The sequence below is a fragment of the Canis lupus genome, chromosome 5 (genome assembly GCF_003254725.2).
Source record: "Canis lupus dingo isolate Sandy chromosome 5, ASM325472v2, whole genome shotgun sequence".
NCBI lineage: Eukaryota > Metazoa > Chordata > Mammalia > Carnivora > Canidae > Canis > Canis lupus.
The window spans coordinates 32,583,108-32,604,228 of NC_064247.1; the positions used below are offsets into that span (position 1 = coordinate 32,583,108).

The window sequence follows — 21,121 nt, forward strand, 5'->3', positions numbered from 1 at the left end:
TCGAGCTCACTGAAGCCCCGCGACGAGCTGAAGCGGCCCACGTGCTTCCAGAGGGAGAGGCGTCTGGGGCACCGGCTAACCGCGCGCGGGGGCGGGGGCGGGGGCGGGGGCGGGGGCGGCCCTCCCTCCCAGCGCGGGAGCCGGAGTTTTAATCAACTCCCCACTGATCCGCCGACAGAAGTGAGCACATGACCCGAGTGAGTGATGTCCTCAGGCTCCTTCCCAGTCCTGGGCACGGAAGTATTGTCTTTGGTGCAGCCGAGAAACTCCGAACCGGCTTCGGCCCTAAGCCGGCGGCCAGAGCACTCGGTCCCGAGCCCCACGTCGCCGGTTGGGCCCAGGGCGCCACCGGCCCGATCGGGGGCGCCGGGGGTCTAGCCGCCTCTCCGCCCCCCGCCCCCCCGGCACCCGAGCCTGGGTGGGGTCCCCGCTGCCCGGCCGCCCCCCTCCACCGGCACCACAACCGCGCCCGGGTCCCCCCCTCCGCGCACCCCGGCCCCGAGGGCCTCCTCCGGGGGTCGGCGCGGGGAGCGCACTCGGCCGCCCCGCCGCCCCGCCGCGTCCGGCTTCCTGCGCGCTCCCCGCCCGGGCGCCCGTCGCCCCTCCCTCCCGGCCGCCCGCCCCGCCCGCCGGCTCCCCCCGCCCCCCGCGGGTCCCGGGCGGTGGGGGGGGCGGCGAGCCAGGCACAGCCCCCCGCCCCCATGGCCGCCCGTCGGAGCCAGAGGCGGAGGGGGCGCCGGGGGGAGCCGGGCACCGCCCTGCTGGCCCCGCTCGCGCTGGGCCTGGGCCTGGCGCTGGCCTGCCTCGGCCTCCTGCTGGCCGCGGTCAGCCTGGGGAGCCGGGCATCGGCGCCCGCCCAGGTGAGGCCCCGCGGTGCACCCTCCCGGGGGCGGGCCGCGAGCCCGGGCGGCGGAGCGGCGGCCCGGGCCGGGTGGGCCGAGGGCTCGGGGCCAGGAAGTGGGGTGGCGGGTGAGATGTCAGGTGGAGAAGGACGGGGTGACGCTGCCTCCTTCCCGGCAGGAGCCTTCCCAGGGGGAGCTGGTGGCGGACGAGGACCCGGACCCGCCGGTGAGTGGCCGTGGGGGCCGCCGGGCGCGGGCAGTGGGTGCGAGCCGAGGCTGCGGGGCGCCCCCGACGGTGCCAGCCGCGTGTGTGCGGGGGGTGTGCACCGCCGTGCCTGGGTATGCGAGAGGGAGGGAGGGAGGGAGGGATGGTGACGGCCGTGTGGAAGGGGCTGGTGTCACCTGAGTCCGGAGTGTTTATTGGCTGTGGGTGCTGTGGGGGCATGAAATGGGGGGAGCCTGCCGCGGAGGAGGGATGCTGGTGATGTGTGCAGGGTGTGTACCCAGTGTGCACGCCGACTGGGTGTGGGCGCGTGTGCAGTGTGCCGATTGGGCTGAAGGGTCGGTGCTTGTTCTGTGTGCTGGGGGGCTGTGGGGCTGTGGGGAGGCCGGCAAGGTGCGGCAGGTCTGGGGAGCAGGGTGAGGGCTGGGGCCTGACCCCAGGACCTTGCCTCCCCTTGGCTCCCTAAGACATCTGTGCTGGCTGCTGGCTGGTGCCTCTCCCGACCGGGCCCCCTGTCGGTCTCAGTTTAGGGCTGTGGTAGTCCCGGCAAGACCCTGGTTTAGCCCTGCTCCTGATTCCCCTAGGAACTGAATTCCCAGACAGAGGAGAGCCAGGATCCTGGGCCCTTCCTGAAGCGGCTGGTCCGGACTCGCAGGAACGGTGAGCATCCCTTCATCCTACCTTCAGGAATAATAATAGTGGCCGGTCAGTGATGGGTTCTGCACCCATTATTGCTTTTGTTCATCCCAACGGAGTGGGCAGCGCCAAAACCATTATCCTCATTCAAAGTGGGGTTAGAGAAACTGACGAATAGACAGGGTGGGGGCTAGAGTTCAGAATCATGTATCTAATCAGTTGAGATGCAAGCCTAGAGTTCTGGGCCTCTCCTTGAAACCCCTTCCATCACATGGACCTGCTTCTCATTTGAGACCCTACGCCACATATGAAAGAGGGGATGGCCCAGGGTTAGGAGTACCCCTGGAGTCCTGATGGAGACAAGGGGGCTGCCTGGGAAACTTCCCCTCAGGTTGTGATCCCAGAGTCCTGGATCGAGTTCTGCACCAGGCTCCCCACAGGGAGCTTGGTTCTCTCTCTGCCTGTGTCTTTGCCTTTCCTTGCGTGTCTCTCATGAATAAATAAATAAAATATTAAAAAAAAAAACTGATGGGGAGAAGGTAGGCGAAACAGAGACTGGGGCCCCAGTAAGCAAAGAAACTTGTGAATGGGATGACCATGTGACCGTATGTCCAGATTTGCAGGCGACTGTCCCGGCTTACAACTGTTATTTCTGTGTGATTATTAATAGCACCCTTTTGCTCTCAGAAACAACCCAGTTTGGGTGATAAATGATGTAGTCATTCTGCTTATGGAGGGAGGTATGGCGTGAGGCTCTGAGGCCTGGAGTCTGGACAAGAGTCAGAATGCTGGGCTTCTGAGGGTACGGGGGTGCTGGGGGGTGGCCCCTCAGATGTAGGGAGGACTATTTGGCCCCTGTCTCTTTCTTTGAATCTCAGCATCCAAAGGCCGGAAAACGCGGGCTCGCAGAGCCATTGCAGCGCACTATGAAGGTGAGCGATGGGTGAGCTATGCCCAGGGAGGACAGGGGACAGAGGGGCAGGGCAGGTCTCACCAACCCTTTCCTATGCCTTACAGTTCATCCACAACCGGGACAGGACGGAGGACAGGCCGGTGAGACCCCATTCCCACCTCTGAGCTCTCCCCTGACCCCCACAGCACTGGCCCCTGGAAAAGGGGCTCCTCAAAACCTCTCACTTCCCACTGCCCCCCCCCCCACCTCCACCCGCCTTCAGCCTGGGAACACCAGAAGCCAGGTCAAGGACATCCTGGGGGCTCTGTTTTCTCAGCTCCCAAACCTGGTGTTTGCCTGTGATCCAGGTGTGAGAAGCCAGGCAGGCTCCCCCCACCCAGCCACCAGCCCTCACTCTTGTGCAAGAAACACATTTGATTCTTCCCTCTTCTCCTCCCACCCCCGTGTATTCTGAGTCTTCACGCTCTGATAGTTTTTTCTCAAAATGTTTCTACTGTGCTTCTTTTCCACCCCACCCCACCCCACCTCCCATCTCAGCACCACTGACATCAGAACCTCACATCCAGTCTCTACCCCTTCCCCATCCCAGCTTCTCCCCACCCCTATACTCCATCCCAACTGTGTTGCCAAGCTGAGGCCCTCCAAACTCACTGTCATTATTCCATTGCTTCCCTGCCTGGCTGCAGCCTCCCCGTGATCTGGTCGCACACTTTTATGCAATCTCCACACTTGGCCTGACACCCTGCCCCACCAATGTCCTTCTTCTGGATTTTGCATACTCTGTTCCCTCACCTGGAATGTCCTTCCATGGGACAGGCCAGGAGGCAAGACATGACGGTGGCTTGGTCTAGGGGGTTTGGCAGTTGAGATGGAGCGAAGTAGATGGATAGGGTGTGTGGCTGGAGGATACAGGTTGCTCTTGAGTTGCATGTGCAGGGTAAGGGAAGAGAAGGAATCAAAAGTGACTTCTAGATTTTTAACGTGGGCATCCTTGGGAATAAGGATCCCGTTTATCAAGATGGGGTTAACCGGGGAATAAATAGGTTGGGAGGTATGTAAATGAATCATGAAATTTTAGCTCTCTCACTGAACAAGTGGAGAAGTGATAATGAATGAGTGAGTTCCACGGAGAGATGGCTAGACGTAGTCAGCTGAGGCTGGGTCAGCATGCATCTGGTCAGAAGCCGTGGCCATGTAGATGGTGTTTAGAGCCATAGAGTTGGATGAGACACCCGGGGGAAGAAGGACCCCAAGAGTGAAGCCATGGGGCCCCCAGACATCCCGAAGTGGAGCGGAAGAGGAGAATCCAGCAGAGATGCAGCCAGACAGAAGGGAAGAAACTGGGAAGGAGAGTGTCCTGTGATCTGAGAGAAGATGCCTTCTCACCAAGGAGGGTGTGGCCATCTGTGCTGAATGCAGCAGAGAGGTCACATGATTTGACCATGGGCAGGGAGGGGTTGGGGGGTTGGGGGGGTTGGGGGGGGTTTGGTAACCTTAAAAGTCAACTGGTGACCTCAGCCAGGGCAGTTTCAGTGGTGCAGTTAGGATAGAAGCCAGCATGGACTGGGTTAAGAGAAAATGGGAAATAGCCATCAGAAACAGTGCCAGCCCTTTCCAGAAGTTTCTCCGTGATGAGCCAAGCAACGGGCCAGTAGCTGGAGGGAGATATGGATGGAGAACAAATTTAGTCCTGGTGCTAAGCGGTGCTACAGGACTCCTGGCTAACGTTTACTGAATGTTCTGTTCATCTAGAACTCCCAACAGTCCTAAAACGAAGATCTTTTGATCAGCCCCATTTTACAGATGCAGGTTACTGAACCCGTCTGAGGCGGTGATGGTACTCAGTGGGGAGCCAGGATTTTTTTTTTTTTAAGATTTTATTTGTTTATTCATGAGAGACATGGAGAGAGGCAGAGACAGGCAGAGGGAGAAGCAGGCTCTCTGCGGGGAGCCTGATATGGGACTCGACCCCAGGACCCTGGGGTTACACCCTGAGCGGAAGGTAGATGCTCAACCTCTGAGCCCCCCAGGTGCCCCCATGGAACCAGGATTTAAAGCTACCTAGAGTGTGGACATACCTCGTGCAGGGGGGAGGGGAACCTGTAGGGCAGCGCCCAGGGAGAGGGGCAGGGAGGTTTCAGGATGAAGGGAGGGACACATCATGCCACCATCACAAGAGGGTTAGTGGAGAATGTGAGCACAGGTCAGTTTTTAGCTCTGGTCGGGGGAGGAGAGGGAGCCCTGGCCTGGTGAGTTCTAGGTCCTCTGGAGAGTGAGGAAGATGGGCAAGAGGTTTGAGGAGAGAGGAGAAACGGTACAAAATCTTGCGTCAATGCTCGAGCTCCATGAGGAAGAGCAGTTGCCAGGCATAAAGAATGGCCATTTCTGGTTTGTGGCGGTGACACCGCGGTCCCAGCCACACTGCGCCCTTGGCCACAACCAGCCTTTCCAGCCTTTCCTCGAGCTGGATCTATAGTGGGGGATGCCCTCGCTCCTCCTCTCTGCTGCCCTTCATGCCCCAGGCCAGTGTCCTCCCCAACCCCTCCAGGGGCCATTTAGTTCAGTAGTTACCCAGACATCATTCCTCCACCAACTAGACACACAAGCATTGAGAACCTGCTCTTTGGAAGGGCCGGGCTCGGTGCTCTTGGGGAAGCACCCCCAGGCCTATTCTCAAATAAATTCCCATCTAGAAGAGGATACGAGCATATTCATTTGTGAACTGTGGTTCACCTTGACAAGAACCATCACAAAAGCAGCCACAGGGAAACGGGAGCATAGAAGGAAGACAGTGGAGTCAGGAAGTCCTTCCCCAAGAAGGCATGGGCCCTGATGCGTGAACGTCCGATGGACAAGGGAAGGGGTTCAGGGCCTTTCCAGGGAGAAGGAAGCACTGGTGCCAATGTCCTGAGTTCTGCAAGAGTATGATGAGGCTCAGCCTGGGACCAGGAGCAGCTCAGCCTGGTGGAAGGGAAGTGCTAGCGGAGCCACAGATGGGGTCTGGGAGTCATTCTGGGGTCAGAGCAAGTAGAGGCAGGCTCACATCTGTGATTTAGAGACCTCACTCTCTGGTCCTGCTGGGAAGAAGCTGGAGCCTGCAAGGTGGCCAACCCAGGGAGTCGCATGAGGAAGGAGGCTGAGAAGAATCCCAGTGGTGGTGGCAGGGGCCTGGCTTGGGGGCGGAGAGATGGGACAGAGCGATTTAGGTGGCAGCACTGGCAGGAACTGGGAACTGGGGCATCAGATTGGTGCGGAGGAGGGAGGGTTGGGGAAGGCAGCTGCCCAGTGAAGCCCCGGAGAGTGTCCGGTGGATCTAGACCAAGCCCGATCCAGACCCTGCCCAAGTTGTGGGCCCTGTTGGCCGCCTCCTTCTGTCCTCCCACCAGTGTTTGCTGGTGCCCACTCATTGCAGGCCCAGCTCTCAGTGCCACGACTCGGTAGTAAGACCATGGCCAGACCTCTCACTCACACATACGTAAATAAACTGGATGATTTCCCTGGTCGTTGATGGCTATGCAGGAACCAGGGTGGCCTGGGGAAGAGACGAGAGGCAGGGCTGGGGTTGGCTGTTTGGAACTGAGGGGGCCAGGGCAGGCCTGTCAGCTGAGCCCTTGCACAGAGGGAACAAGAGGATGGCAGGAGCCCTGGGAGTTGGCCTGTGTCGTGGTAGATTGGAGAGAGAGACCAGGGTGGCCCTGGGGAGGACCCAGGAAGCCACCTGACATCCTGCTATCGGTTTAAAAAAAGAAAATAAAGATTTTATTTATTTGACACAGAGAAAGAACACAAGCAGGGAGAGCAGCAGGCAGAGGTGGAAAGAGAATTAGCTCTAGCCTTTTTTAATTTGTTTTGCGGTACAGTTTTATTGAGCTATGCTTCACATACCATACAATTCACCCGCTTCAAGTGTGCCAATTCGGTGGGTTATTTACTCTTAGTCTGTTCACACAGTTATGCAGGCATCACCATGGAAAGAAGCCCTGTACCCTGTAGCCAGCACCCCTATGTCTCCCACCCACCACCACTCAGAGCTCTAAGCACCCACCAATCTACTTACTGTCTCTATGTATTTACCCGGAAATTTCATAGAAACCTCATAATATGTGGTCCTTTGGGACTGGCTTCTTTCACTTAGCATAATGTTTTCGGTTCATCCACATGGTAGCAGTTCTTTTCGGTGGCTGAATAATACCCCATTGCTTGGCTACGCCAGACTTTTCCTTATCCAGCCATTGTTTGATGGACATTTGTGTACCATTTGATTACTTTCATTTTTAATTTTTTTTCAATGATTTTATTTAATTGACAGAGAGAGCATGAGTGGGTGGGGGGCATCAGGCAGAGGTAGAGGGAGAAGCAGGCTCCCCACCGACCAGGGAGCCCGATGTGGGGCTTGATCCCAGGACCCTGAGATCATTACCTGAGCTGAAGTCAAGATGCCTATCCCACTGAGCCACCCAGGCATCCCCCTTGTGATTAGTTTTATTATTTATTTATTTATTTATTTATTTATTTATTTATTTATTTATTTATAGATTTTATTTATTTATTCATGAGAGACACAGAGAGAGAGAGAGGCAGAGGGAGAAGCAGGCTCCCTGTGGGGAGCCTGATGCGGGACACGATCCCAGGTCTCCAGGATCAGGTCCTGAGCTGAAGGCGGCGCTAAACCACTGAGCCACCCGGGCTGCCCTAGTTTTAATTAGGTACTGTATGACTCAGGTACAGTATGTGGGCATTCTCAGAGTGAGAGAGGCACACGGTAGAGACACAAAATATCGAAGCCCCCGCGCTTCTCCTTCCACCCGGCTCTTCCCCCCCCAGAGGTGGCTGGGGACAACTTGCTCCTTACTGCTCTGGTCACACAAGTGTGGCATTTCTTCCCATGATTTCCTCTGATGCTGCAGGGGTTGTGGCTCCTCCCTGGGCCGCAGGGCCGTCTCTTCATCTCCTGGGGTAAGAGGGCCCCCCCAGGCCTATGAATTTGCAGAGGTCCCTGGGGATCATGAGAAGGCCCTGCAAAGGGACTGTCCCCAATCTCTGAACCCCTGCATTCAGGTGTGGATGGGACGGTGAGTGGCTGGGAAGAGGCCAAAATCAACAGCTCCAACCCACTGCGCTATGACCGCCAGAGCGGGGAATTTATAGTCACGCGGGCTGGGCTCTACTACCTGTACTGCCAGGTAAGCCCCACCTGGCTCCACGGTAGGGCAGGAAGCGGGGGCCCCAGGTTGAGGGAGACGGAGAGGGTTTGGTTCAGGGGGCAGGTTGGGGTGGGGAGCCTAGGGTCGGGGCCCGATGGGATCCTGGGGTCACCAAGGACCCCGGACTCTGCGGCCTCCTGCCGGCCCCCAGGTGCACTTTGATGAGGGGAAGGCTGTCTACCTGAAGCTGGACTTGCTGGTGGATGACGCCCTGGCCCTGCGCTGCCTGGAAGAGTTCTCCGCCACAGCCGCCAGCAGCCTGGGCCCCCAGCTCCGCCTCTGCCAAGTGTCTGGGCTGTTGCCCCTCCGGCCCGGGTCCTCCCTGCGGATCCGCACCCTCCCCTGGGCCCATCTCAAGGCCGCCCCCTTCCTTACCTACTTCGGACTCTTCCAGGTTAACTGAGGCGCCCTGGGGGCGCCCCCACTGCAGCTCCCCCCACCCCCTGCCCTGACCTGCCTGCCCTCTGCAGGCTGCTTGGACTTGTTCACCTGTTTCCGTGCCACATACATAATCCTCTTCCCCTCTGACACCCCCATCCTCCACCTCACTGGCCCCTGAACCCCTGGTCTTTTGAAGCCCCCATTTATCTCCTGACTTCCTAACTCTTGGCCAACCCCCGCCACCCCCCCTCCCCCCCAACACCAGCCAAAGGACACTGTGTCTATTCTGGGTGAGAATGGGTCCCTAACCTCCCCCCACTTCAGGCACTAATCAGGGCTAGACGCCAGGGCGACTGGGACACGGAGGCCGGGAGTTCCCATACGCGAGGGCTGAGAACAGGATGAGCTCCTTCCCTGTGGATTTTTAAAACAGATATTATTTTTATTATTATTGTGACAAGATGTCAATAAGTGGATATTAAAGAGAATAAACCACAGTCTCTCTCTTTACTGGGGTGTGGGGAACATCGCTCAGAGGAGCTGGGGGCTCCATGGGAAGGGGGCCTGGGTACCTAGGAGTGGAGTGCAGGATGCCAGGGCAAGGTACAGGCCCAGGAGTGGAGACCCACATGCCTCTGACCCCTGAGGCATGAGCAGAGACTGAAAAGGCAAGCTGCCAGGAAAAAAAAATCAATCTGCCCAAGGTCCAGCAGCAGCTACCTCATTTACCTAGGAGGCCGGCTTCCTCCTGCAGGTAATCCCAGGCTGGGAGGAGCAGGAGCCCTTCCTCTTGGCAGCTTCGGGACATTCAGCAGGTGCTGGCATAAGCCTGGCGGCCTGTGGGGTGGGAGCAGGCCCCAAGGGGAGCCCAGGGTCAGTCGGCAGGACGCTGGGGCCCAGGAATATGAGAACCTGCACCCCAGGGGCCAGGGCAGGAATCCTACAGTGGTAGGGTGCTTGGGGCTTTCTCTTTCTCTCTCTGACCAGAGCCTTATGTAAGAGCTTTTCTCGGGAAACAGGAAGTCCTGCTTGCCAAGTTCAGCACAGGGAGTAGTACAGGCCTTATTCCAACACACCCGGCCTGGCCTTAACCCCAGAACTCAGCCCGTCTCTTGCTTCCGCGACCCTGGTTCTCCTTCCCATCTGCCCCCCTCCTCTCCTTTTCCACCTTCAGTCATTCCTGGCCGACTTGTCCGAGGATCTCTGGGGTGTCTGAGCCAGAGGGTCTCCCGCCCTCACCCGTGACCCCCAAGGCTGCCCAGCTTGTCCCTCCATCCCTGCTCTTGGCACCATGCCCCGTAGCCAGCCAACCTTCCCTCCCCCACTTCTGGGGCCGTCCCAGGATTCCTATGCTCCGGCCGCTCCTCCTGGGTGTCACTGGCAGTCCTGTCCTTCCTAGAGAGACTGACACCGAGTTCTCCTGACGCTGGAGGAGGGGGCGTCTCAACACAACACTGGCCCCACGGCGGGGTGCCAGGAGCACCAACAGTGCCCCTTGCTGGCTCTCCTCCTCCCTTTTTTCATTCTCAAGTTCCTTTTTATTCCTCCCTTGCGTAACGCTCCTCTTCCCTTCTGTACCCCCACCCTTCCCACCACCTCCTCGCCACCCCACTCCTGAGGCCACAGCCTTCGGCAGGGTCCCCAGCTCATGCCAGCCTCATCTCCTTCCTTGCTAGCCCCCAAAGGGCCCCCAGGAGACATGGGGGGCCCAGTCCGAGAGCCGGCACTCTCAGTCGCCCTCTGGTTGAGTTGGGGGGCAGCTCTGGGGGCCGTGGCTTGTGCCATGGCCCTGCTGACCCAACAAACAGAGCTGCAAAATCTAAGGAGAGAGGTGGCTCGGCTGCAGAGGACTGGAGGGCCCTCTGAGAAGGAGGAAGGGTATCCATGGCTGAGCCTCCAGGAGCAGGTGAGTGAGGGGAGCTGAGGATGGGTGGCAGGGCCGGGTCGGGGCCTCTTGGGTCTAGCCTCCCGGTCTGTAAAGTTTTGAGTAGGTGCAAGAGAGGGTCCCAGGTTTGGAGGTCAAGGGAGCAGCCATTCCAGGAAAGGAAATTGTTAAAGATTAATGCTTCTCATGTCTACCAGATCCTGGAGGACAGCCAGCGCCAAGACTCAGGTCGCTGGGGAAAAGTGCAGGAGTGATGTGAGGCGCTCCTGGGGCGGGGGCAGGGGTGGGCGTGGAGGGGCGGCCGGGAGGAAGAACTGTTGGGGGCCCTTGCTTCTTAGCCTAACCCTGACCCTCTTCCCATGAGCAGAGCCCTGATGCCCTGGAAGCCTGGGAGAATGGGGAGAGATCCCGGAGAAAGAGAGCTGCACTCATCCATAAACAGAAGAGTGAGGCCTCCGGGGTGCAGCAGGGGTGGGAGGTGATCAAGCAGCATGGGGACCTCGAGATTGTTGCCCTGAGCCAGGGTGAGGGTGGAGGGCTGATCACAGGGGGACGGGGCTGCTTAGATCTCCTCCTTCTCTCCTCAGAGAAGCACTCGGTTCTGCACCTTGTCCCCATCAATATCACCTCCAAGGGTGAGCACTGTTTTAAATAATGGCTTTGGGGGAGGGGCCAGGTCGGGGAACTTTGGAGCTGGCACCTGAGCTTGAGAGAATCCTGGAGGTGAAAAGTCTCTGAGAACGTGCACAACTCCTGACTGCCACACTCCTCACCTCCAGAGGACTCTGATGTGACAGAGGTGATGTGGCAACCGGCTCTTAAGCGTGGGAGAGGTCTGGAGGCCCAAGGATATGTTGTTCGAGTCTGGGACTCTGGAATTTATCTGCTGTATAGCCAGGTAATCCCACACATACCCTAAGCCTTGCCTGGGGGCCAGGAGGTCTGTTCTCCCAGGACTTGGATGCCCTGGTCCTGAGGGTTCCCAAACCCTCTGTTCACAGCACTTGGAAGACCCTCCTTCATTCCTTGGCTCCCCTGTCCAGGCTCCCGAGCCTCCCAGTACTGAGCCATACTTTCTCACTTCCTTCAGCTTCTCCTCCATTCCCTGCCAGGTCCTGTTTCATGATGTGACTTTCACCATGGGTCAGGTGGTGTCTCGGGAGGGCCAGGGAAGGCAGGAGACTCTCTTCCGATGTATCCGAAGCATGCCCTCCAACCCCGACTGGGCCTACAATAGCTGCTACAGTGCGGGTGAGAGGCCTGTGGGCACAGAGGGCGGCTCTGACCCCAGGGGGGTTAATGACCAGGCCACCAGGCCAGGGGGAGCGGGGCCTGGAAGCCCGGTGCAGAGGTGGATCTGGGGGATGCTGGCCAGGAAGCAGGAGGAAGGCTGAGCTGGAGAAGGGAGGGGAGGCACCAGAGGGTCCACCGCAGGACTGTGCTTCACCTAGTGTGTATCTTCTCCCGTTTCTCAGGTGTCTTCCACCTGCACCAGGGCGATATTCTGAGTGTCACAATCCCCCGGGGAAGGGCGAAACTTAGCCTCTCTCCGCATGGAACCTTCCTGGGGTTTGTGAAACTGTGATTATGATACGGATGGTGGTTTTGAGCTCGGAAGACGAGGGTGGGTAATACTGGACACAGCCACGAGCTAACAGGAGCAGAGGCCTCTTCTGGGTTTGACCTCAACCCTGGGTTGGACGGCTCATCCATCTCCCTTCCTCCCTTTGCCTCATCGCGCCCTCACCTTCTAGACTTCGCTTTCACGGATATTAAAGAGGTGTAACATCTTGCTTTTGTCCCCCATCCAGCCCCATATTCTTGGGGGAGGTAGGGGTGGCGGCGGGCAATGCCAGGCCGTGTCTAGACCCACTTTGGGTCCCACTGGAAGGCTTCCAGAACAGCACCACCACCTAGCGGCAGCCTGGGAGAGTCCGCCTGCCTGCTGGCAGACGTCCACGCAGCCTCCCTCCACTCGGAAAGACTCGTGGCTCCCCAGGCCACACCTGTCCCCAGGTACCCGCTGCCTCCTCGCCGCACAAGCAGCCTCACCCCCCACTCCCCTCCCCGGCTGTGGGGCGCCCCGGTTTCCACCACGATCTCCGGGGGAGGGGGTGCTTGTTAGGCGCCCGACGACGACGCTCCCCGTGCAGCCACACTCCTCCCTCGGGTGGTGCCAAGTTTTGCCTTTCGTGCTGTCCGCCCGCCGGCGTGGGGGCCCCTGTGGGCTGGGCTGGGCGGCCGGGGAGCGTGGGTCAAGCGTGCGCCCTAGGGTTGGCCTGCCTTCACTCCTCTGGGCTCTTCTTTCCGCTCAAGACCCGCTTAGACTTCAATAAAAGAGAATAAACGGCTTCCAGTGCCCTCGCTGCCCTCCCCCCCACCCCGCCTGCGCCCCCAGGGGACCCAGGTCCCGCCGCCCCGGGGTCCGGGCCCGCAAGCGCCTAGGAGCGCTCCCGGCGGGACACGCAGCAGCGGACAGCACGCACGCGCAGGCGGGATAGCGGTGGGACCGCCGCGCGCGGCCCCGAGCAGCTAGCGTGCGCAGGCGCAGCCGGGCGCAGGGCTCGGGGGGCGGGACCGTCCCGTGGCGTCTGCGCCCCCGGGTAGGCGGGACTAGGCGCGTGCTGGCCGCGCCGGCGCTGTTTGCCGGGTGTGACGTACAAGTCGTGCGCCGCCAGCGCCGGTGGGCCTGGGGCTCGCGGGAGGGGAAGGAGGAGCAGGAGGAGGAGGGGGAGGTGGTGGAGGTGGAGGCTGAAGCAGAGCAAGAGGCGGCCGCGGCGGGGCGGCTCGGCGGCGCGGCGCGGCGCGCGGCCCAGAAGCGTTGGAATCCTGAATTGAGAGGGCTGCGCCTGAAGACAGCAGGAGTGGCGGGGCCGCCGCCGTCGCCGGAGAGATGAGCCGGGAAGCCTGAGGCCGGAGACGCCCGCCCTCGGGTCCGTCAGCCCGGCTTCCCCGCTCCCGGTGAGGACGCCCCCTACCCTTCCCCCAGCCCTGATGCGGCCTCTCCCAATCCTGGACCTCATTCCTACCTAACGGGGGCCCAGGAGGCCCTTGAAGGGGCTTCTTAAGGCCCTCTGGCGCCGAACTGCCCTGAGCCTGTAGGACCAAACCGGTGTGGGACGCATTCTGGCCCCCGGGAACCAGGAGAGGGGGCTGGGCCAGCCTGGCTCACGCGGCTCAGTTCTGTCCCAGCGCCTTGATCCGGCTGCCTGAGCACCGGTTGGGTTCTCTTTCAGTTTCCTTTAACATTCTTCCGTTTTCATTGGATTTTACTCCCTGAACCGTAGCCCTGGGATCCCCGTTCCCCCCGAGACCTCCCGAGACGACCTGAGCATGCCCGTACCCTGCCCACCCCAGCCCCCCATTCATTCCAGGGTGGTAGAGAACTCTCTTCCCACTCCGGACCGCGGTTTCCTTGTGGAAGTTGTGTTCTCCTCAGCTGTCTCCGTGTCATGTCAGCATTCTCGTGCTGAGCCACGTCCCTCGTTAGGTTCTCAATTAGGATACCCCTGGCAGTAAAATAGAGAAGCAGAGCCTGAGAATACTGGGTTTAGCCTGGGGATCTGAGAAATAAGATCCCGGAGGCCTGCTGCTTAGCCAGTCTCCCTTGCTTCTGTCTGGTCAGAGGAGAGATGATGGCACAGGCTCTAAAGGGCCCCTTGTGAACCGTGTTAACCGGAAATGTCAGCAGTCAGTAGTTTTGCGTTTTGCCCTATCTCCTTAGATTATTTGCATCTGATTCCAGAGAAGGCATGCTGAGGAAGAGAAGCAAGATCTGGGGTATAGGATGTTTGGATTCTGACACTCTGACCATTGTTTTACAGGCTACTGGAAGATGAAAGAGACTATACAAGGGTCCGGGTCTTGGGGGCCTGAGCCTCCTGGACCTGGCATAGCCCCAGCTTACTCAAGTCCCAGACGGGAGCGTATTCGTTGGCCCCCACCCCCCAAGCCCCGACTCAAATCAGGTGGAGGGTTTGGGCCAGATCCTGGGTCCGGGACCACAGCGCCAGCCAGACGCCTCCCTGTCCCTCGGCCCTCTTTTGATGCCTCAGCTAGTGAAGAGGAGGAAGAAGAGGAGGAAGATGAGGACGAAGATGAGGAAGAGGAAGTGGCAGCTTGGAGGCTGCCTCCAAGATGGGGTCAGCTGGGGGCCTCCCAGCGACCTCGCCCTCCCCGCCCTACTCATCGAAAAACCTGCTCACAGCGCCGCCGCAGAGCCAAGAGAGCTTTCCGGATGCTGTTCTACCCAAAAAGCACCTCGTTGACATTCCACTGGAAGCTTTGGGGGCGCCACCGGGGCCGGCGGCGGAGCCTCGCACACCCCAAGAACCATCTTTCACCCCAGGAAGGGGGTGCGACACCACAGGTGCCATCTCCCTGCTGTCGTTTTGACTCCCCTCGGGGGCCACCTCCACCCCGGCTGGGTCTGCTAGGTGCTCTCATGGCTGAGGATGGGGTGAGAGGGTCTCCACCAATGTCCTCTGGGCCCCCAGTGGAGGAAGATGGATTAAGGTGGACTCCAAAGTCTCCTCTGGATCCTGACTCTGGTAAGGTGGGAATGGGTGGAGGGAGAGGGTAGGGCGGGTTCAGATCCTGGAGGATCAGGAGCTTCTGGCTGTGGTGACAGCTGGGCCGAAGGCTAGTAGGATGGCAGAGTGAGTCCGGAATATCTGTGAGATGTCTTAAGCGCCTCTTTGAGCAGCAACTAAGTCTGGGGAGATGCTCAAAGCTGGAATACAGAGTCTCTAAGTAGGTGTCCTGTGTATAGATGAGAAAGGGAGACGTGGTTTACCAAAGTCAGGACAGTTTTAGACACTTAAAATTCCTCATTTGCCCTTTGAGAATAAAGGGGACCCTTGCATGTGTGTCTGCAAAGGGTGCCATTCTCCTTGTGGTGGGATGAGATTTCTCTGACTAGTGGACTACATCGCCTGTCTTGTTCTGTGTGCCATTCTCACTCAGAATGTTTCTTTTATGGATTCTCAACCAAACAATTTCGGGGTATGTTTTTATTAATTGAGCGTTTGCAGGGTCCTATACTAGATGCCAGGTTAATAGTGATAGATATCTCTGAAGTTTATCTCCTTAGTCTTGTCTTGCTTTTGTGTTATGAGTAGTACTTTTTCTTTTCTGTTTCTTTATAACTTCTCAGACATGCTCATTTCATCCTTAGGGTTTATATGGGTAGATACGTTTCAGTTCATCCTCGTGGTTTTATAATTTGTGTGGGTCACTTAATCTTATCCCACTGTTCTTTGATCTGAGCCAATTTCTCATCTCCATCCTGTTTCCCCGTCCTACAGGCCTCCTCTCTTGTACTCTTCCCAATGGCTTTGGGGGACCACCCGGGCCAGAAGGGGAACGAGGTCTGGCACCCCCTGATGCCAGCATCCTCATCAGCAACGTGTGTAGCATCGGGGACCATGTGGCCCAGGAACTCTTTCAGGGCTCAGATCTGAGTGCTGCAGAAGAGGTGGAGCGGCCTGGGGAAAAGGCTGGCCAGCACAGCCCCCTGCGGGAGGAGCATGTGACCTGCGTACAGAGTAAGGGACCCTAGAGGACCCAGTCTCTTGCTTAGTAGCCAACTCCTAAGTTGGAATCTGGAGGCCTCACGCCACTCCTCTTTCCTTCCGCTCAGGCATCTTGGATGAATTCCTTCAAACTTATGGCAGCCTCATCCCTCTTAGCACTGATGAGGTGGTAGAGAAATTGGAGGACATTTTTCAGCAGGAGTTCTCTACACCTTCCAGGTGAGGCATGAAAGAGATGTCGTCAGAAGAGGGCTGGGCCCTGAGAGTATGGAGAGGTTGCTGCTGCCTTTTCTCCCATAGGGATGTACAAGGCGGATGGAGGAAGGTAGAACTGAGGGGGAGGAACCTGTAGGCAGAGTGCCACGCCCCTGTAAACTGACTGGGGTGGAGTCTTTACCTGAGATCCTGCAATATTATGTATACCTGATACTCCTGTGCCTCTCTGGAGACTAGGCCTTTAGCAGGTCCTCAAAAGGATGTGTGGCCCAAAGAAAGGATTAGTTTTTGTTTGAAGTGGGTTCCACACCCAGTGTGAAGCCCAACACAGGGCTTGAACTCACGACCTTGAGATCAATACCTGAGCTGAGATCAGGAATCGGATGTTTAACCGACTGGGCCACCTAGGTGCCCCCACCCAGGTGCCCCCTTATTCTTAAGAATAAGAACTTAGTTTAGGTTCTTATTCTGGGCAGTAGAAAAGTACTTCTGTATGCTCTAGCCCCCTTGTCTCTTGTGTGACTCCACCCTTGGCCTACTCAGGAAGGGCCTGGTGCTGCAGCTGATCCAGTCGTACCAGCGGATGCCAGGCAATGCCATGGTGAGGGGTTTCCGAGTGGCCTATAAGCGGCATGTACTGACCATGGATGACCTGGGGACCTTGTATGGACAGAACTGGCTCAATGACCAGGTGAGGAGTAGTGGAGAAATGGGCCCAAAAGGGGATTTAGGGAGCAGGGTGTCTGGGGCCCTCTGTTTGGGGGAGCCCTATACCTATGCTGCACTCTCCATGGCAAGTTGCCTCCAATTTTCTCCCCAGGTGATGAACATGTATGGAGACCTGGTCATGGACACGGTCCCTGAAAAGGTAGGCCCAAACCAGGTACCTCAGTCCCCAGAAGCCCTTCTGCAGTTTGAAGCAGCTTTTTCAGTCCCCTTTATCTCTTCATCCATAAAGAGGATCTTGGTTTTGGGGGAGAGGTGGTAGAAGGCAGTCAGTTAAATCTGTAATCTTTCTTTTTTAAAGTTTGTTTATTTGAGAGAGAAAGGAAGGGAGGGGGGAGGGAGGGAGAGTGGGGGGGAAGGCAGGAAATCTCCAGCAGATTCCCTGCTGAGTGCAGAGCCCAACGAGGGGCTTGAGCTCTCAATACCGAGATCACAACCCCAGCCGAAACCAAGAGTCAGACACTCAACTGACTGAGTCACCCAGGCGCTCCTCAAATTTGTAATCGTGGTCCTGAACTTACTAATTCTTTTCCCCCAGTGTAGGGTTTTTCCCTGTGGCTAACTCCACAAATTGGGATGGGAAGCAGTAAGATAAGGTTAAAAAGGCTTTGGTTTTTTACCCTCAGTGAGTTGGAGTGCAGGTTATTGAAACTGGCCCTTGGAGCCCTAATGAAAGGAAGCAAGCGGCCAGGGTGGAGGGGACCTGGCAAGGGGGCCTGAGCTCTTTCAGTTCCATCCAGGTCTTTTGTATCATTGGCACAGGTGCATTTCTTCAACAGTTTCTTCTATGATAAACTCCGCACCAAGGGTTATGATGGGGTGAAAAGGTGGACCAAAAACGTGAGTTATCAATTCATATACGCTGGTGTGACACCTTGCCTGTAGAGGATTAGAGTTCTGTTTTCTAGGAGCCCTTCCTCAAAGCCTGCTCACTCAGTCTTTCAAGTATTAATAAGGCTCTGGTATGTGTGAGGTAGTCGTAGGCACAAGGGATTCAGTGTTGAGTAAGGAAAACTTGCCTTTATGGAGTTAAGGGTAAATAAATAGGTTAAATTTCAGCTAGTGCTAGGTGCTATGAATCACCTGAAAGGGTAATGCAGTAGCCCGGGAGCTAGGCCCTTTAGATTGGGCGGTTTGGGGAGGCCTCTCCTCTCTGAGGTTTGAAGGCCAAGGAGCTGGCCCTGCAGATCTGGGGGAGGAGTGGTCTAGGCAAAGGAGTAGCAAGTACATGGGACCCAGAGTGAGAATGAGCATTTGAGGCACCGAAGGCCCATGTGGGTGTCCTGTATAGTTGGAGCATCTGAGTGGAGGGAGTGTAGTAAGAAATCCGGTCAGAGTTGATCCTGTAAGGCATGGAGGAGAGGCAGAGGAGGATCTTTCTTGATGTGCATGGAGAAGCCACTGAAAAGTTTTAAGGAGCCTGGGAAGTCCCTCATGTTTTCAACTCCTGCTTCATGTAGACTGGAAGTGGGGGGAAGAGTAGAAGCAGGCAGACTGGCCAGGGAGGGGAGCACAGAAGCCTGGAGCAGGGCGCTGAGTGCAGAAATGGAAGTGGCTTTCTCTAGGATAGGTTTTGTGGGTAGAACCATGGTATTTTCAGATGGGTTGGATGTGGGAATGAAGAAGAGCTAGGAATTGGGGAGGCCTGGGTTAGTGGCAGAAGTTACTGGGGAAAATGAGGGAACGCGTTTGGTGATGGGGTAGGGGTGGGTATCTTTTCTCCCCTCTAGTTGGGGTCCCTGCCCTCCCGCCAAAGGTGAAAAAATTGGTCTAGAGTGAAGTGGGACTGGCTCTGGCATTTTAGTTTCTGTCCCCGGGTTCAGGGGCTTACACCTGCAGTGACCTGGCAGGCCCGCTTCTCCCAGTATGGGTGGGATAACACAGTGGAAAGAACGTGGCCTGTGTCCCCTGTGTCCTTTCTCCTGTGCCCGTCAGAAAGGTGCCCTACTCTCCCAGGCTGCAGTTCCATCGTTAGGCTGACTGAGAACTCCCTCACAGGGTGGTTGTGGTAACGGGCCGACCCCTTACTAGGTCCTGTGCGGTGCTGTTAACGTATCATGGACAGGAACTAATTTAACTCTGGTAACAAACAAGTGAGATAGGCACTGTTATTCGCAGCCTCTTACATCTAAGAGGACGGTGGCACGGAGAGCCATTCCGTAGCTCACCCGTGGTCACAAGCTAGGAAATGGAGGAGCTGGGTTTAAACCCCAGCGGGCTGGCTCCAGAATCCTGAGCCTGGGTTTTTAGCTATTAAGTACTCGTGCCTTTAATGTGTGGAAAGAAAGTACCTGGCCATCCTGGGGTCTCAGGTGTGTTGTGACAGTAGGTCTTCTGACCTGCCTTCTTCCCTCACCCCTGGAATCTACACATGCTGAACTTCACCTCACAGTGGAGGGGCTCAGCTGTGTGCTTGCCCACTGGGCTCCTTGTCTCCGCCTCCACTCTTTAGGACCCTCGCGGCAATGGGCAGGTGGCTCCTGCTGTCCAACCTGACCTCTGACACCACCCTCCTTAGGTGGACATCTTCAATAAGGAGCTCCTGCTAATCCCCATCCACCTGGAGGTGCACTGGTCCCTCATCTCTGTTGACGTGAGGCGACGCACCATCACCTACTTTGACTCGCAGCGCACCCTAAACCGCCGCTGCCCTAAGGTTTGAGAGGGAAGGCGGGGGGGTGGGGGGGGGTGGGGGGGGGGTGGGGGGGGGGTGGAGAATCCAGTGGCAAGGCATAGTGGGCAGAAGGGCAGGCCTGGTGCCTGGGACCACTGTACCCTAGGTTCACTTGGGAAACCGAGGCATCACTTCCTCTTTTTCCTGTCTCCATAGCATATTGCCAAGTACCTACAGGCAGAAGCAGTGAAGAAAGACCGGCTGGATTTCCACCAGGGCTGGAAAGGTTACTTCAAAATGGTAAGTGTCTGGAGGGAGGGGTACAGGTGGTGATGGTGGTGGTAGAGGAGCGGTAGGAGGAAGAAGTGGAAGCCACACCCCGAGGAGCGTCCAGGTGAAGGACTTCTTTTTTATTCTCTAGAACGTGGCCAGGCAGAATAATGACAGTGACTGTGGTGCCTTTGTGTTACAGGTAAGCAGAGATCGGTGGGGTTAAAGGTTTGGTAAGGAGGTGGGAGGCTGTTCCACCTCTCTGGTTTGGCTCACAGGCACTTGTGAAGCAGAGAGGAACCTTAGGTGTTAGTGTGCAGAAACTCGGATCCCCTTGGTCTCCCGGCTTCCCCGGGCCCACACTTGGCCTGGGTCTCTTGGTCCTTGGTCTCTGGCCCTGGTACAGTTGCTTCCCAACCCCCAGTGCAAAGCATTTTCTTCAGGTATCGAGAACAGTGACTCTAGAGTCAGGCTTTGAGCCTTAGGCTATGGGACGTTGGCTTTGTGTGTGAAATGTGGATGTTCTGTGAAAGGTTTGGTGAGGTGGATCTGGCTCCTGTGCAGCACAGCACAGGTCCTGACCTGGGGGGATGCTCAGTAGATGGTTCTTATGGCCTGCTTTGTTAACACCCAGTACTGCAAGCACCTGGCCCTGTCTCAGCCATTCAGCTTCACCCAGCAGGACATGCCCAAACTTCGTCGGCAGATCTACAAGGAGCTGTGTCACTGCAAACTCACTGTGTGAGCCTCGTATCCCAGGCCTCAAGCCCATTCATTAATGGGCATGGGGACATGGGGCACCCTTCTTTCCCATGAAACTCCAGTTCCTTTCCTCTCTTGCCTCTCCCCACCCGATTCCCTTTGGTTTTTCATATTTAAATGTTTAATTGATTTCTGTTATTTTTTTTCTTTGAGAGAATACTTATTGATTTCCGATGTTGAGGGGGTGGCCACGGAACAGCCCCCTTTCCCCCCTCTGCTGGGGCGGAGCGTCGCCTTGTGGCCTGGGTGGGGCAGTCATCCCCTTTATGTGTGCAGGGGCGGGGGCAGGAAAATCTTGTGCTGGGGGTGGTGGGCGGGCAAAGGGATTACTGCCTGCCAGATCTTCAAACTTTTTTTTATATATATATATATATAAATGCCACGGTCCTGTTCTGGTCAATAAAGGATCCTTTGGAGATACACAGTGCTGGTCTTCCATCTGTCAGGCTCGGGCTCAGCAGTCACCGTTGGCCACACTGCCATAGGTGTCGAGACCACGGGGCCCGCCATGCCCCGTCCTCCCCCTCTCCCCCGGGACCGGTCATCCCCGGACCCCACCCTCAGCCCCCACCGCAGGGAAGCTGGGGCTCAGAGGTAAGGGAACTTCGGGGCAGCCCCCACAAGTGCCCGGAGGCGCCCCCGTCCCGCCCCTGCCCCTGCCAGGTGCGCACGCCTTCGGCTTCCACCCGCGCCGCACGCTCGCGACGGCTCGGGGCGGAGTCCGTCTACCTTTGCTGCACAACACGAACGACTAAGGTGCGGGTCCCGTGCGCACCTGGAGCGGAGGCCAAGGGAAGCGGCGGTCCCGGGAGCCCGGAAGTCCCTGGAGGCTGAGACCTCGCCCCTCGCGCGCGATAGGGCCCGCTGGAGCACATGACCCGGGCGCTCTCGCCTCCGCACGTGTAGGGGCGCTGG

At 57.5% G+C, this 21,121-nt stretch overlaps 3 protein-coding genes across 4 annotated transcripts; all 3 read left to right on the forward strand.

Moving 5' to 3' along the window:
• Positions 1 to 677: 677 nt before the first annotated feature.
• TNFSF12 (TNF superfamily member 12) lies at positions 678 to 8,696 on the forward strand. 2 transcript variants are annotated; one of them, XM_025428540.3, is made up of 7 exons: positions 687 to 860; positions 1,021 to 1,068; positions 1,650 to 1,725; positions 2,580 to 2,633; positions 2,719 to 2,754; positions 7,673 to 7,797; positions 7,970 to 8,696. In XM_025428540.3, exons 1-7 carry the CDS (start codon positions 702 to 704, stop codon positions 8,219 to 8,221), a joined length of 750 nt encoding a protein of 249 aa, XP_025284325.1. In that variant the 5' UTR covers positions 687 to 701; the 3' UTR covers positions 8,222 to 8,696. The 2 variants fall into 2 exon arrangements, with proteins under 2 accessions (XP_025284326.1, XP_025284325.1); XM_025428541.3 differs by lacking the exons at positions 2,580 to 2,633; positions 2,719 to 2,754 and having other exon boundaries at positions 678 to 860.
• A 208-nt stretch (positions 8,697 to 8,904) lies between these two features.
• On the forward strand, positions 8,905 to 11,877 carry TNFSF13 (TNF superfamily member 13). Its single transcript, XM_025428539.3, has 6 exons — positions 8,905 to 10,105; positions 10,452 to 10,530; positions 10,672 to 10,719; positions 10,864 to 10,982; positions 11,197 to 11,335; positions 11,560 to 11,877. The coding sequence occupies exons 1-6, from the start codon at positions 9,848 to 9,850 to the stop codon at positions 11,667 to 11,669; spliced, it is 753 nt and encodes a 250-aa protein (XP_025284324.1). The 5' UTR covers positions 8,905 to 9,847; the 3' UTR covers positions 11,670 to 11,877.
• Positions 11,878 to 12,817: 940 nt separating this feature from the next.
• SENP3 (SUMO specific peptidase 3) lies at positions 12,818 to 20,628 on the forward strand. The gene is made up of 11 exons (XM_025428536.3): positions 12,818 to 13,045; positions 13,909 to 14,634; positions 15,391 to 15,630; positions 15,726 to 15,837; positions 16,378 to 16,525; positions 16,655 to 16,702; positions 17,323 to 17,400; positions 19,079 to 19,216; positions 19,391 to 19,474; positions 19,596 to 19,646; positions 20,079 to 20,628. The coding sequence occupies exons 2-11, from the start codon at positions 13,920 to 13,922 to the stop codon at positions 20,187 to 20,189; spliced, it is 1,725 nt and encodes a 574-aa protein (XP_025284321.1). The 5' UTR covers positions 12,818 to 13,045; positions 13,909 to 13,919; the 3' UTR covers positions 20,190 to 20,628.
• Positions 20,629 to 21,121: the final 493 nt, after the last annotated feature.